General features: G+C 41.6%; 2 protein-coding genes across 2 annotated transcripts in view; both read right to left on the bottom strand.

Moving 5' to 3' along the window:
• The window catches only part of trim67 (tripartite motif containing 67), an 86,752-nt gene extending 85,910 nt beyond the window's left edge, over positions 1-842 (bottom strand). Inside the window, exon 1 of the mRNA XM_008289035.1 lies at positions 1-842. Within this exon, the coding sequence (XP_008287257.1) occupies positions 1-842 (842 nt within the window).
• A 6,326-nt stretch (positions 843-7,168) lies between these two features.
• exoc8 (exocyst complex component 8) lies at positions 7,169-12,884 on the bottom strand. The gene is made up of 4 exons (XM_008289034.1): positions 11,617-12,884; positions 10,072-10,325; positions 8,884-9,132; positions 7,169-8,261 (listed from the first exon to the last, which is right to left on the bottom strand). The coding sequence occupies exons 1-4, from the start codon at positions 12,764-12,766 to the stop codon at positions 7,857-7,859; spliced, it is 2,058 nt and encodes a 685-aa protein (XP_008287256.1). The 5' UTR covers positions 12,767-12,884; the 3' UTR covers positions 7,169-7,856.
• Positions 12,885-13,055: the final 171 nt, after the last annotated feature.

The following is a 13,055-nucleotide window of genomic DNA, read 5'->3' as shown; positions in this document are numbered from 1 at the left end:
TTCACGTCGTGTTTGGCGTGTTTTCCCTCCTCCAGACACTTCATACACACCGGAGCCTTGCAGCTGCCGCAGTACATGCTGAAGTTTTCCGCCTCGTGATCCACGCAGGTCGCCGGTTTACGCGCGGTGGCCGGCGGCTGCTGACCGCCGCCGCTGCCTCCCCCGGCGCCACCACCGCTCCCTCCGCCGCCGCCGGCCGCTCCTCCGGCCGCCTGGTTCGGCGGTGGAACCAGGCGGTGCTTGGCGAGCGGACCGCGGGACGGGTGGCACCGCTGCTGGCAGGCGTTGCAGTAATACACGTCGCACTGCTCGCACATCACCGACGCGTCCACCGGGTTACGGTCGCACAGCTGGCACTTTACCGCCTTGGATGATGATGAAGAAGAAGAAGAAGATGAGGAAGAGGAGGAGGAGGAAGTGGAGGAGGAGGCGCGGTTCTGCTGGTACCGAGCCACGATGGCCTCCAGCAGCCGGTTCCGAGAGAAGCCCCGGAGACCTCGCTCGTCCAGGGAGACGCTCCGGTGGCACAGCGGACAGGTGAGGGAGCAGTGTCGGTGGGGGAGGGCCGGGGGGAACACCCGCACCCCGTTCGGAGACTTGAGCTGACACGGCGTGTAGGAGCCGTAGCCGCTGTCCGTCTCGCTGTACAGGCTCATCTTGTCCATGTCCAGGTAGTCATAGTCGGAGCTGCCGGACGCGCGGCTCTGCACCGGGGTCTCTCCGTCCGGCGTCTGCACCGTGATGTTCCGGGCACACGCCAGGCAGACGTTGTGGGAGCACGGCAGCAGGATGGGGTCCTTGAAGAGAGAACCGCAGACGGGGCATTTCAACTCTTCCTCCATGGCTCCGGTGTGTCGGTGGACCGGAGGAGAAGCTGCTGCTTGCTGTGAAAACACTCCAGCACCGACTGACAGGGACAGCTCCCCGCCCCGCTCTGCGCAGGCGCACAGAGGGGCGGGGACTGTGGCTCCAGCTGATTGATCGCGTTAATTGAAAGGCTCAAAAAATAAGCACAGGTTTCACGTTAAGGACACTGGTAAACAGGGGTTCTCCTGTTTCCTTGAATCAGTTAGATTTTTTTATGTTTTATTTAGACAGCTGTTCAATCATAAACTGTTTAAATGTATTTTCCAAATGGTAGGGGTTGAATGGCATTTTAAAGTAGTGCACACCATTTTTTTAACATATATTTTTTTAAGTATGGTAAAGTTGTGTAGTCTAAGTTACTGTTAATCCTTACAGTTCATATACAAACAGTCCAAGGCCTTACACAAATGTGAGTTCAAAACCTAGTGTGTATATAAAAGATGGACTTCTGGGTCTGAAAAGAAGAACCTAAAACCTGTATTCTTTGTAACAGCCAGAACATGGCGACTCCTCTGTCTGCAAAAAGACTACGGATTGTTTTTAAAGTCTATGAGAAAATGATACTACTTACTACTCACTTGATCTGTTACCTCAGAAAACATTTTCAAAATATGTTTATGATCTCAATCATTAGTTTACGTCTCCTTTATTACGGCATTTTGTAAATGATGATCCAATTTAGAGGAAAATAGATGTTAAAGCATGGTATGTTTTAGGGCAGAACTGTCAAAATAATTGCTGTTTTTCCAGAACCTTATGGGTAAATCCAATTAGGCTGGCAAGATAAACCAGTGTAAATAAACATTGGACCAAGTAAACATCTTGCATTCCACATTTTTAATATATAACAGATGTATGTTAGCAGCTAAACAGTGAAAGGGGTTGTGAAATGTAGAATTGTACAGAAATCAGTGTGTGTGTGTATATATATATAAATCTTTTGATTCATTAACCCATTACCTTATATTCAATCAAGGTTGAGGAAAGGCTACATTTAAATCATTTACTGCGATACTGTGAAATGGTTCTGTCATCATGTTTTAGAAAGTGATCTGCTGTTTGATTTGATAAAGACAAAAAAAATCTTTTTACCTAAATCAATAGCTGTGGTTGTAGACTTATTAACTTTAACCATCCCTACCAATGGGGGGAAAAAAACTACCCTGATTTCTAAATCTTAAGTGAGTAAAGAGAAACCCTTATTCTGAAACCTCCATAATGTCAGTACAGGGAACATAAAGGCCACAACTGTCACCATGCAGTCAGCAGTAATGGGGGTTATAACGATAATGCTGATCATTTATTGTGACTGCATTATACTCTGCATTTGTTCTGCCTGTCACATGGAGAGAGATGAAACATGATCACAGTGCAAAACTGCATTTAGCAAATAACAATAAAAAAAATAAATAAAGTTACAAACTGAAAAGTTTTTAGATGGATCCCAGCAGTTTCCACATTTAAAACGGATGCATCCGGAGCCAGTTCAATCCTCTGTGTTTGTTCACATTAGCAACCTGTGTTAGCTAAACATTTAATTGAGCAGACAGCGACCGTGACTGACGTCCCTCCGGGAGCAGCATTAATCCCACACACTGGGACAGCTTTTCCATTTATTAGTCCTATTAGCATCCCATTACGTGGGTTTCTGATCTGTTCTGTGGTGAAACGCAAGTGAGCGTCTGTGCACCGGCTTTAAAGCATGAATACATCTCTGCAGACATTTATACCTTCCCCCAGTTTCATTACCTAACCTAACCTTTATGTTTCCTCTCGCTTAATCCATTGTGAGGACATGTGCTCATAAAAATATAATTACAAGGCTGCAATTCACTGGAATGCACCACGTTGTTATAACTGGAGATGAAAGCTCCAGCTAAATTGTCACTCTGACGGTGACGCAGAAGTCTAAAAGGCTTTTTGAAAGTGTAGCAATCTTTGTTAAGATGCTCCCACAGAAAATCAGAATGCCCAGCAGTACCATCCTATTAAACTTGCAGTCAAAGAGGAGTTATTTGAGGTTATTTTGAAAGTACACCATCCAAAAGCATCAAAAAGTAGTGAGGGGCTCAAAGAACATGGACAAACTAGTGACTAAAAACCTCAAAAGTGTGAGAAGCAAGTAAACTTTAGTTGCTGCATTTCATTGAATCAAAAATTTAGAAACTAATGTGCAACTTTCTAACAGTTAATACTTGAATGCATTTTAATGAATAGAATACGATAGTTAAGATAGTGACGCCCAAAGGCCAAACTTCAGGCTTTACAGCGATAGTCCGTGGTCCTCGTTTAAATGTTAGCAACAGAGCAACATGAGCACTTATTTGGACATGTGACAAATGTGAAGTCCAGTAAAAATCCTTGTTTTACCTCAGTTTTGGTCTCCACCATCTAGTAAGGGAATAATCTGTTTTATGAGCTGCTACATGTTTGATTATGTTCAGCAGCTAGTTGCTAACTGTGTCTGGCTGCTGTTTGGTGCTGAGAAAGTTGTGACAGGAACTAACAAGGCTAATTTTTCTTGCAGCCAGGTAACATAAAACACTTAAAGAACTGTTGCGCCATTAAAGCACAGGGCGCAGGTCGAAGAGACTGCGTGCTCTTTGCGATCAAAGTTCGAAGTTCAAATTTGTTAAACTTTTAACTTTGACCCCTGCACGCTGTGACTTATGACCGCACAGCCAATAGGAACAAGGAGGGCTGCCCGCACACAGGAGGACAAAGTGGAAAGTGAAGTGCTACGAGATGACACATGTTGTGAATTAGCACTATATATAAAAAAATAGTTTTATTAGACAGTGCTAACGCTTGCTGTGTTCTAATGTGTTGTGTTTTAATGGTTGAATACCAAACATAAAAGCAGTCATTATACAGTATGAAACATAACATACATTATTAAAAAATAATGAATGTTATGTTACTGTATTGAAATTATTGCCTATACCTACTTTATATACAACTGGGTAGCTTTTCCTGTCCACGTTCAATGACATTTTATCTTAACTCATAACAATAAGTGAGTATTTATTTGTTGATTATATTTTGTATTCATAGTTTGAATCTCCAAGTTCCTCCTACAAAAAGGTATCACATAAATTGAGCTGAAAAATGGAAACACCCAGTAAAATGCTTAAAAACTGTACTTTAGCGCAATAGTTTGTTTTTATTTGGATTTTTTGGATTCCCTGCAAGGTGGCACAGTTGGTAGCACTGTTGCCTCGCAGCAAGAAGGTCGCCGGTTCGCATCCCGGTGAGGACACCTGGGATCTTTCTGCATGCTCTCACCGTGCTTCTTCCCACAAGTTCAAAAACATGTTAAGGTGAATTGGTGATTCTTAATTGTCCGTAGGTGTGAATGTGAGTGTGCTTGGTTGTCTGTCTCTAAGTGTAGTCCTGTGATAGACTGGTGACCTGTCCAGGGTGTCCCCTGCCTTCGCTCTAAATCAGCTGGGATAGACTCCAGCCCCCCATGACCCCAGTGAGGATTAAGCGGTGTATAGATGATGGATGGATGGATTCCCAATAGCTTCTGCTGCAGCGTTTGCAAGTTCTGCTGGGGTCCACATTCTCAGAGTACAGCACAAAATCCAATATGAATTAGGTACTGACTGATTATCAGCCTGGTCAGTTATCAGATCTAATATTAGGTTGTTTTGGTTTGTTTTTGTTTTTTCTTAATGGTGTTGTTGAGTTGTTTTTATCCAATTCATTTTATTAGCAATTGTAGATTGGGTCCAAACACTGACTAAATATCCATCACCTTGTTTAGTAAAAATCAGTATCATGTTAGTTCTGAAAAATACCTTAAACCAAAGGTAACACAAACATGGGCACTGTATCATTGCAGTACACGTGTATTTTCAAGTATCTGTCTTGGTGGGCGAGAATTTATTCAACTACAGTTACTTGAGAAACCTTTGACCTGATTATTTATTCTAATCCTGATATTGCAGCAGGTCAGAATATGTAGCAGTGTAAATGGATTTAGTCACACATCCTTTAATATGTCCCTGTAATTTATATAAATCACTCTGGACTGGTCTCTATGTAATCAGAGATCAGCAATGACTTTCACCGTCATAAGAGCATCACAATATTAATTTTATACATGTGTAAATGTGTCACAGCTATACAAGCTTTTCTTGCTAGGAGAAATTGCACCTTATTAAATCAGGTTATATTAAGATTCTTTTATTACCTAATTCTTTACACTTTTTCTGTGGTTAAAGGGAGTTCTTTGCATCACTCTCCCCTTAGACAAAGAAGCTGAAATGAAGTATTCAAGCACAGCACCTCCATCACAGTCTTAGCAGATGAAGAACCAAAACCACCATCTGTTCGTCACGTGAAATATTGACTTTAGATTCCTTGAAAGGTTTGACTGAATGAATCCTTCTCAAATAATCCCACCAGCTTGATGCTTCCTCTCCTGGAGAAAAAAAGCGGATAACTTCACCCGAGGCTTTCCTCGAGCCCTCGATCACATCAGTGATTATAACGAGATGAGCTGTGAAGCAGAGAGAACAATCGTGTGTTGAATCTGGCGTCTAAAAATATCCGCATCTGCCCTGGTGGCACTTTGACTCTGTGACTGCTGTGAATCATTTCACACAGAAAAGAAACTGTTGCACCAAACTGGCTTTACTAGGATTTGACATCAGGATGCAGTAAAGGCCAGCCAGATAACCAAATGATTGTATGCAGATTGTTCCTAACACACGCCAATAAATTGTGATTTTAGGATGTTACACGGAAAATGTAACTTAACACTAGAACTGGTGAACAGCATTTATTAATACAGAGAATCAAAATGAATGTAAAACTCAGACACTGACAGGTTGCCTTAGCACCTGTTTAAGACACATCAACCAGTATATTTAATATTTACTAATTATAATCTGCCACAAGAGGGCAATATAGTCATTAAACAAGGATGCCAGAAATAAACTGGATTATAATTTCAGATAAATTACTTTAGTTGGAATTTTAGAATCCTTTATTGTTCTGTTTGACCTCCATTAACTGTACCAAATAAGCAGAGTTAAGTTTATCTAGTAAATGGTTTTATTTCATTAAAGTTTATGGTGTGCAACCATTTTGCTGCAGTTTCTGTCTGTTGTTATGCCATAATTACCAAATCAGCGCATTATAATGAAAAAAAACAGAAGCAGGTAACCTGTGGTGGAAGTCGTGTTTGCAGTCCTCCTGTAGAATAATTCAGTGAGTGCCCAAAGATTTTTTTGCAGATTTTAGTATGAAGTCCCACCTTTTAGACAGCATGCACTTTTTTTTTTAAGTATGCTCCGGCATTGGAGATATTTTGGCCTAAACTTTGGGTATTTTAACAGTTTTCACTGTTGGGTGAGAGGGGCGGTCTTGGCTGACATGATGTGTGTGATAAGAACTAGTCGTAAGAGAACGAAACGTTGACAATAAATTGACCTTGGGTAGGATAACATTCACTGAAAATATGAAAAGATTTGGTTGAATTCTTACAGCACTAGAGCTTTATACTTTTGACCATGTTTTTAGGGGATTTTTGGTCATTTTTAGGAAAAAATAAATAAAAAATAAAAAATAAAAAACTTAGATTGAAGTCGTTTTGGGTGGACGTGTTCAAACTGGCCAAGTTTCATCAAAATCGGAGAGATGGCTTGTGCCACCCCCGCCTGGTCCTATCATGGATGCACTCTTAAATAGATATGGTTGACTTCTAACTTTACATATTCAGAGATCTGGGGCAGCAGTAAAATCACAAAAGCAGCCCAGACCCCAGACGGTTAATGTAGAAACTGTGGGCTTATTATATCACCATTGTTCCTAAGCAGACCCCTTCAACTACGGCTGAACAGACTTGTCGCGTAGGTGTAATTCATACATTAATTTGCATTACATTGCACTTCAACAACTGCTGGAGGGAGCAGGAAGGATCATTAACAGCTGTACCTTTGTACTTCCTGCTCTGAAAAGTAAAACGTCTACAAATCTGATTGATTTGAGGATGTTGAAGAAAAGGTCGGCAAGTTTAAAAGAGTGCTCCTTTGAGTAAGGAAAGAAAACTAAGATCGGTGATTACAACACAACCACAAAAACAATTAGAAGCATACACTTCAAGTTAATACTGAAAATTCTGAGAAACACTCCTTGTTTCTGTCCAAAATTGTTACCAAATGATATAAAAGCAACCATTTTAATGTGGCATGAAAGCAGACACAGGTCATTTATGCTGGAAAATTCTCATAGCAGGACCAAAACCTTCTGATCTTACTTACATCCTACTGATAGTAAAATAAAGATAGCGTCTGTGCATATTGATCTTTATTCAATTTCACGTGTTACAGTCAAACACAAATTGGCACATTTGGACTAAAAGTGAACATTTACCAGTGCATTTTGTTTTCAGTCGTCCCTGTAATTCAGTCCTAGTACGCTAGAACACTTTCATGTCTAATAAGGGGATAGTAGAAACCAAAGGAGGGGGAATCAAACATTAGAATATTTAATTTACAAGCTTTCAAACAGCATAACCTTTCGCTTTCATGGTGAGTGCACGTGGGTTCCATTAAGAGCAGAAATCTGTAATCAACTGAAATTTGAGAATACAGTGTAACGGGTGAACAGAGCTGCACATATTTGATCATATATTTTGTTATCAGCTGTTTGACTATGTTCATTACATATTTTTCATGAATTTGAAGAACATTACCCAATAACAATTAATATTTTGGTGACAACTGGTAGACATTCAGGTGCAAAGTAGCTTTTATACCAACTTATCTTGTTCTGCTGCCAATGTGTCTCTTCTCCATGATGCACCCGGTCATTTACTGTTTTGTACGATCCAAACAGCCAGCATCTAGTGTTGTGGTTATTTTTTAAAGTGGGAGTTGAAATTGCTAGAGCAGTTAGTAAAAGAGTGTGCAGGTGTTTTTTTTTTTTTTTTTACCACAGTCTCACGTCTTTTGTCAAAACAGCAGTTCCTATCGGTCTCACACCACAGACGTGGTGCTCTCAGGGTTGATTCGAACCGGCCTCGTGCTCTTCCTCAAGTCCTGCAGCTGCTTGGCCGGCTTCCCCACGCCCTCCTCGAACCTCCGCTCCACCACCGGCAGCACGGTGTCGTGGAGGAAGGAGGCGTTCAGCATGATGAAGGACTTTTTCTCAGGGTCCTGCTCACAGCGGAGGCTGTAGTCCACGTGCTGCACGGCCACCAGGATGATCTCCCTCAGGCTCTCCAGCAGGACCATGTGCAGCTCGGGGAAGTAGAGCTTCAGGCCTTCCTCCAAGAAGTTCATCATCTGCTTGGTAAAGGCCACGATGGTGTAGCTCAGGTTCACCCAGCAGTCGTCGCCGGTGTACTGCTCGAAGCTTATGCCACAGCTGCGCATCTCGTCCTGCGGAGGAGAAGACTGATGTGTTAATGTTTCAATGGGTAAAATGTAAGGCTGATTTGTAACAGATTAAATATGACAGTCTCAACATTTGATGTCATTAAAATCCTCTGTACTGTCTACTGAAATCAAAACATAACTTAATACTGAAAAAAATATGATTTTCAATAGAGATTATTTAGATAAATTATCAATATTTAATTTAAAAGTCAAATAAAATATTTAATTAAGTGAGATAGTATTAAAAATCCACATCAAACAGTAATATTTTCTCGCGTACAAAGATATGTCTTGTTCTGTACAACCAGTGGTCAAAATTCCATGACATTTGATTTACAATGATATGAAATGGAGAAAAGCTTAAAAGCTTCACAGTATAGAAACAGGAGCCAAAGAATGTTTGTCATTTTTGCTTGGGAAAAAAAAACTCAACCAACTGGACTGTCACATTTTTGCTGATTTATTATCTGTCAATCAACGTAGGTATAATCAGATCAAAATTCTGAAAACAGAAGACAACAAAATGGTGGTCAACAAACACTGACTGAGAACAAATGAGAATCAGGAGACAAAAATCAAGAAAACATAACACAAAACATGAAAACCAAGGCAGAACAAAACTCACCTTGAGCTTGGCCAAAGCCTCGGGCGTCATGAGGTTCATCCTCCTCCACATCTCCTCAGAGTTTCGGTGCTTAGTGGCTTCGATGATGATGTCCTTGTAGCTCTGCAGCCCCGCTCTGATGTCTTTGACCAGCAGCGACTGCAGGGTGAAGGTCAGGTCCAGGCCGATCTCAGTCAGCTGCTGGCAGTGTTCTTTAGCCACTTTAACACATTCTGCTGCTGTCGACAGGCTCTCCTTACTGTCAAACACCTGGGAAAAGAGAGCAAACCACTTGTGAAACAACACATGCATATACTGACTTTAAAGTGACACACTGCACCCTCTGGCTGCCACATTACAGAATTTAACCTCATGTGTTCGTGTGGTCCTTGCTAAAAACTGGCTTAAATCAATCAGTTAGTAGATAAGGTTTTCCAGACAGTTGACGAATGATGTCAGTAAGCATTCTTTTTTTAGATGTAATATCCCAGCTGCTTTCCACTGTTAAAACAAGGCATGAAAGCATGTGTATATGGTGTAACTTGGCCTATTTTTGTTTGTTTGTTCATGTTTTTAGCAATAAGAAATACAAGGTGTCCAAAATTTTGCATCTTGGCTCAAATTCCACTTTTGACAAGAAGTCCAGGTGCAATTTCTGGTTTGCCGTACGGCCCAGAAATCCATAGTAAAACATCTTTTTTTTTAAAAACATATTTAACAGAGTGTTACTTGTCTGTGTAGTCTTGTATAAGCCGACTTATCTCCACAGCAAACATGGTAATGAATGGTCTGACTGCACCTTATTATTATTCTGCTCTAGGGGGAAAATGTTCTGGCCTGTTTGTATTTCTTCAAACCCATCATAGTCATCTTGGGCAGAGTTAAGCGCATGATGTAGTGACGATGCAAAATAGTGATGGTAGAACTGCGAACACTGTCATTAAAGTGGCTAATGCACTGCAAAAACCAAGCAGGTTCGCCTTACTGTACAATCCACACCTTCAGCAAAACTTGAAATTTTGTGTGTTTATGGTTGCCACTCAGAAGTTGTTGTTGTTTTTCATCATAAAGGGGATTTGGAAACAGTAACATGCAAATAGCAGGAGGGGAGAAGAAAACTGCATGAAATGCGGAGCAGAAATTGCGTGCTTATGCCCCCAGGCCACATCCTGTGAATCAGAATAGTTGCCTCCCTGACCCTCTACCCACCTGCTTGCTGAAGGCGTCCACAAACATCCTCATGGCGGATCTGGACCAGACCACGAAGGCAGAATAGCAGCCCGTGTTCCCTGCAAAGTCCATCTCAAACTCCTTGGCGGTCTCCAGCAAGCTGGTGAAGAAGATGTTGCAGAGTTTGTGGATGTAGAGCAGCGTGGCTCCTTCGATGCGAAGCTGCCGTATGGCCGTCTGGACCGCTGCAGCGCGGTTCTTCAGAAACAGCTCACAGGCTTTGGTGGACTGTCCTAAAAGGCAGACAATAACAACACAGATTTACAGGGTGATGAGACAGAGCAGTCTGCTCATTGCAAATATAGGATCATTCCACATGTTTAAATATGTTGATAGGGCTGAAGGTACCACATGCATGGCCCTAGTAATGTTTGTCAGAGGTTTTATGACATTAAAAAAAGGAGTTTACATTCAATGACTGCACAGGTACTACATATGTAGGCCTTTTAGGGGTGATTCTGATGTGTTTTGGACTAAATATATTGAAAGTGTTTGTCTTTTTATTAAAAAATATTAAATAAATTGAAATAAATTGTATTGTGTGTTATCTATAGGAATATCTGTAGTGTAGATGAAAATAACCTGGAAAGATATAATTAATAGAACAATAATCAATCAATAAATAAATTTGTATTTATATTCCAAATAATTTTGCTCGGAATAATTTAAAAATATATCTATTCAAAACTGTATGCATGCACACAAGACAGCAAATTCTACAGTAGAAATGCAACGATTAAGTGATTAAACAGGTTATCAGTTAACTATGTCAGATACTAAAACTACATTGATGATCAATTAATTGGTTTGAGTCATTTTTTAAACAAATAAATAAATAAATAAGTTGAAATTTTCTAACTCAAGCCTTTTAAATTTGAATACTTTCTACTTACTTTCCTCCTTCATGACAGTAAGTTGAATACTTTGGATTATGGATAAAATAAGACATTTGTCACCTTGGCCTTTGGGAAGCAATGATCAACATTTTCCACCATTTTCTGACATTTTAACACATCTAATTCATTAATCAAGAAGACAATAAGCAGATGAATCTACAATTAAAATAATCATAAGTTACAGCTCTTTTTTTAACTTTTTTTTTTCTACATTTGGTTCTTCATTAAAAGCTATGACTGCAAACAGACAGTTAGTTGGACAACGTAGCAAAAACCTATCATGAGACTGTAAAGACATCAAGATTTCAGCAGAGTCTGGTCTCAAGATTTAGGAAAAGCTCATCTAAATACCTAACACACTAAATACATAACAATGAGGCACAGCGTATTTATCTGATTATATCACTCAGCATCCAAGGTCAAAACAGACAATAAGTGATTTGCAAGTCAACCCCATCATGCAAATGATTCGGGTGAGGACAGTGACTAAGTGAAATGCCTTTAACAGATTCTGACAAGGTGCCCTTCAGCCATAAAAACACTGTGTGTGGATGGAACAGGTCCTTAGTGTGAATTCACAGAACCGTGACATGGTGAGATGCAACGAAGCAGTGTGTTTAAGAAGCACCTAGTCTGATGAGCTGGGACACAGCCCGCCGGGTTGCTTTAGGTCCACCACGGAGCGACCGATCTGGAGACAACTCGAACACTAGGACCTCTGTCAGCTGCCGCACGCGCTCATCAACCTTCAACCTGAGCTCTTTGACCCTCGGGGTGACCGGCTGGTCTTTGAGATACTCGTTGAGCTTGTCCAGCAGGTCCACAGCACCCTCAAAGTCTCTCTGAGCAATGCACACGTCCAGATCCTCTGGCAGCTCCTGGATCCACTCCAGGCTGAGGTCCACGCTCTCTTCAGCGTCCGCCGGCTCATCATCATCCATGTCGAAAGGATTGGTGGACACCTCGGCTCTTACAGGAGAAGTAGGAACTTCTTCCTCCTTCTTGTGCCTATCTTTAGAGACTTTGTTTTTCTTGGTTTCATCCAGGATCTCCAGCCACTCCTTCTTGATCTTGCTGTTCTCTGCCTGGAAGATGCGGCTGTCTGGGAACATGAGGATCTTGAACATGTCCTTCATGGGGGGGTTGTCCTTTACGTTGACCACGGCGAAGCTCTCCAGGTCGTACAGGGCATTGTATTTATACTTGACCGTGCCACGGCGGTTGGGCAGCCAGGTGGCGATCAACAGACAGTCATTCATGAGGAAAGCGTGCACCTTTTGGATGGGGGACATGTTGTCCACATCAAACTCCACCAGGTCACCATTGTAGACGAGATGTCTCCCTGGGGTGTCCATGATGTTTTTACCCCCTTCCACTTTCTCCAGCAGGGAGGTGAGCGTCCTCTGCTTCAGCTCTTCTGTCTCTTTTGGGAAAGCAGCCTGCATCTCTTTGGAGGTCTCGTCCTTGTCTGTGGACAGCAGGGCCTGAGTGATGCTCTCCATGATGCTCTTCTGCTCGGTCAGGATGTGGCTCAGCTGGTACATCTCACTCTCCAGGTAGGAAATCTCTTTGGCCGTTTCGATGAACTGTCTGTAGTTCTTGTACACATTTTTCTTCAGGTTCTGAGCCGTTTCGTCGGCCAAGTTTTGGATTTTTTGCCGATGCTCCTGCAGATCTCTGTCGCCGTCGGACTGCTGGGACAGCTGCTTGACGTAGTTTTGCGGGTCGAAATTGGGCGATTCGAGCAGTTTACGCAGCCGGTTCCCCGTTTCCGACATCTTTTGTCGTGCTTGTGTTTCCTTATTAAAACTAAATGTTAAGAAAATATTCAGAAAAGTGGATAGAGGAAGAGTTCATGGAAGCTCCTTGGTTCTTGCAACCCAAACAGGAAGCTGTAAACTGGTTGACACCCTGAAGCGTCACGGGGTTCAGAAAAAAGATGGCCAACAAATAACACAAAACAAACGCTTTTAAACAACATTGAGTCAATTACAGACAAAATATTTTACTTATTATTCAAAAATATAGATAACATAAGACTGATTGTTAAATATTTGTCATTGCTTC

This window comes from Stegastes partitus, unplaced genomic scaffold, assembly GCF_000690725.1.
Source record: "Stegastes partitus isolate 25-593 unplaced genomic scaffold, Stegastes_partitus-1.0.2 Scaffold589, whole genome shotgun sequence".
In the NCBI taxonomy this organism is placed as follows: Eukaryota; Metazoa; Chordata; class Actinopteri; family Pomacentridae; genus Stegastes; species Stegastes partitus.
Note: the sequence above shows the minus strand (reverse complement) of the source record. Positions and strands in the feature narration are given on the sequence as shown.

What these genes read in the sequence shown, in the direction of transcription:
- exoc8 (XM_008289034.1), bottom strand. Translation starts at nt 12,766, where the DNA reads ATGTCGGAAACGGGGAACCGGCTGCGTAAACTGCTCGAATCGCCCAAT. An exon ending in GTCCCAGCTCATCAGACTAG is followed by an intron (nt 10,326 to 11,616) that starts GTGCTTCTTAAA and finishes TCTGCCTTTTAG; the next exon opens with GACAGTCCACCAAAGCCTGT. An exon ending in AGGCTTTGGCCAAGCTCAAG is followed by an intron (nt 8,262 to 8,883) that starts GTGAGTTTTGTT and finishes TCTCCTCCGCAG; the next exon opens with GACGAGATGCGCAGCTGTGG.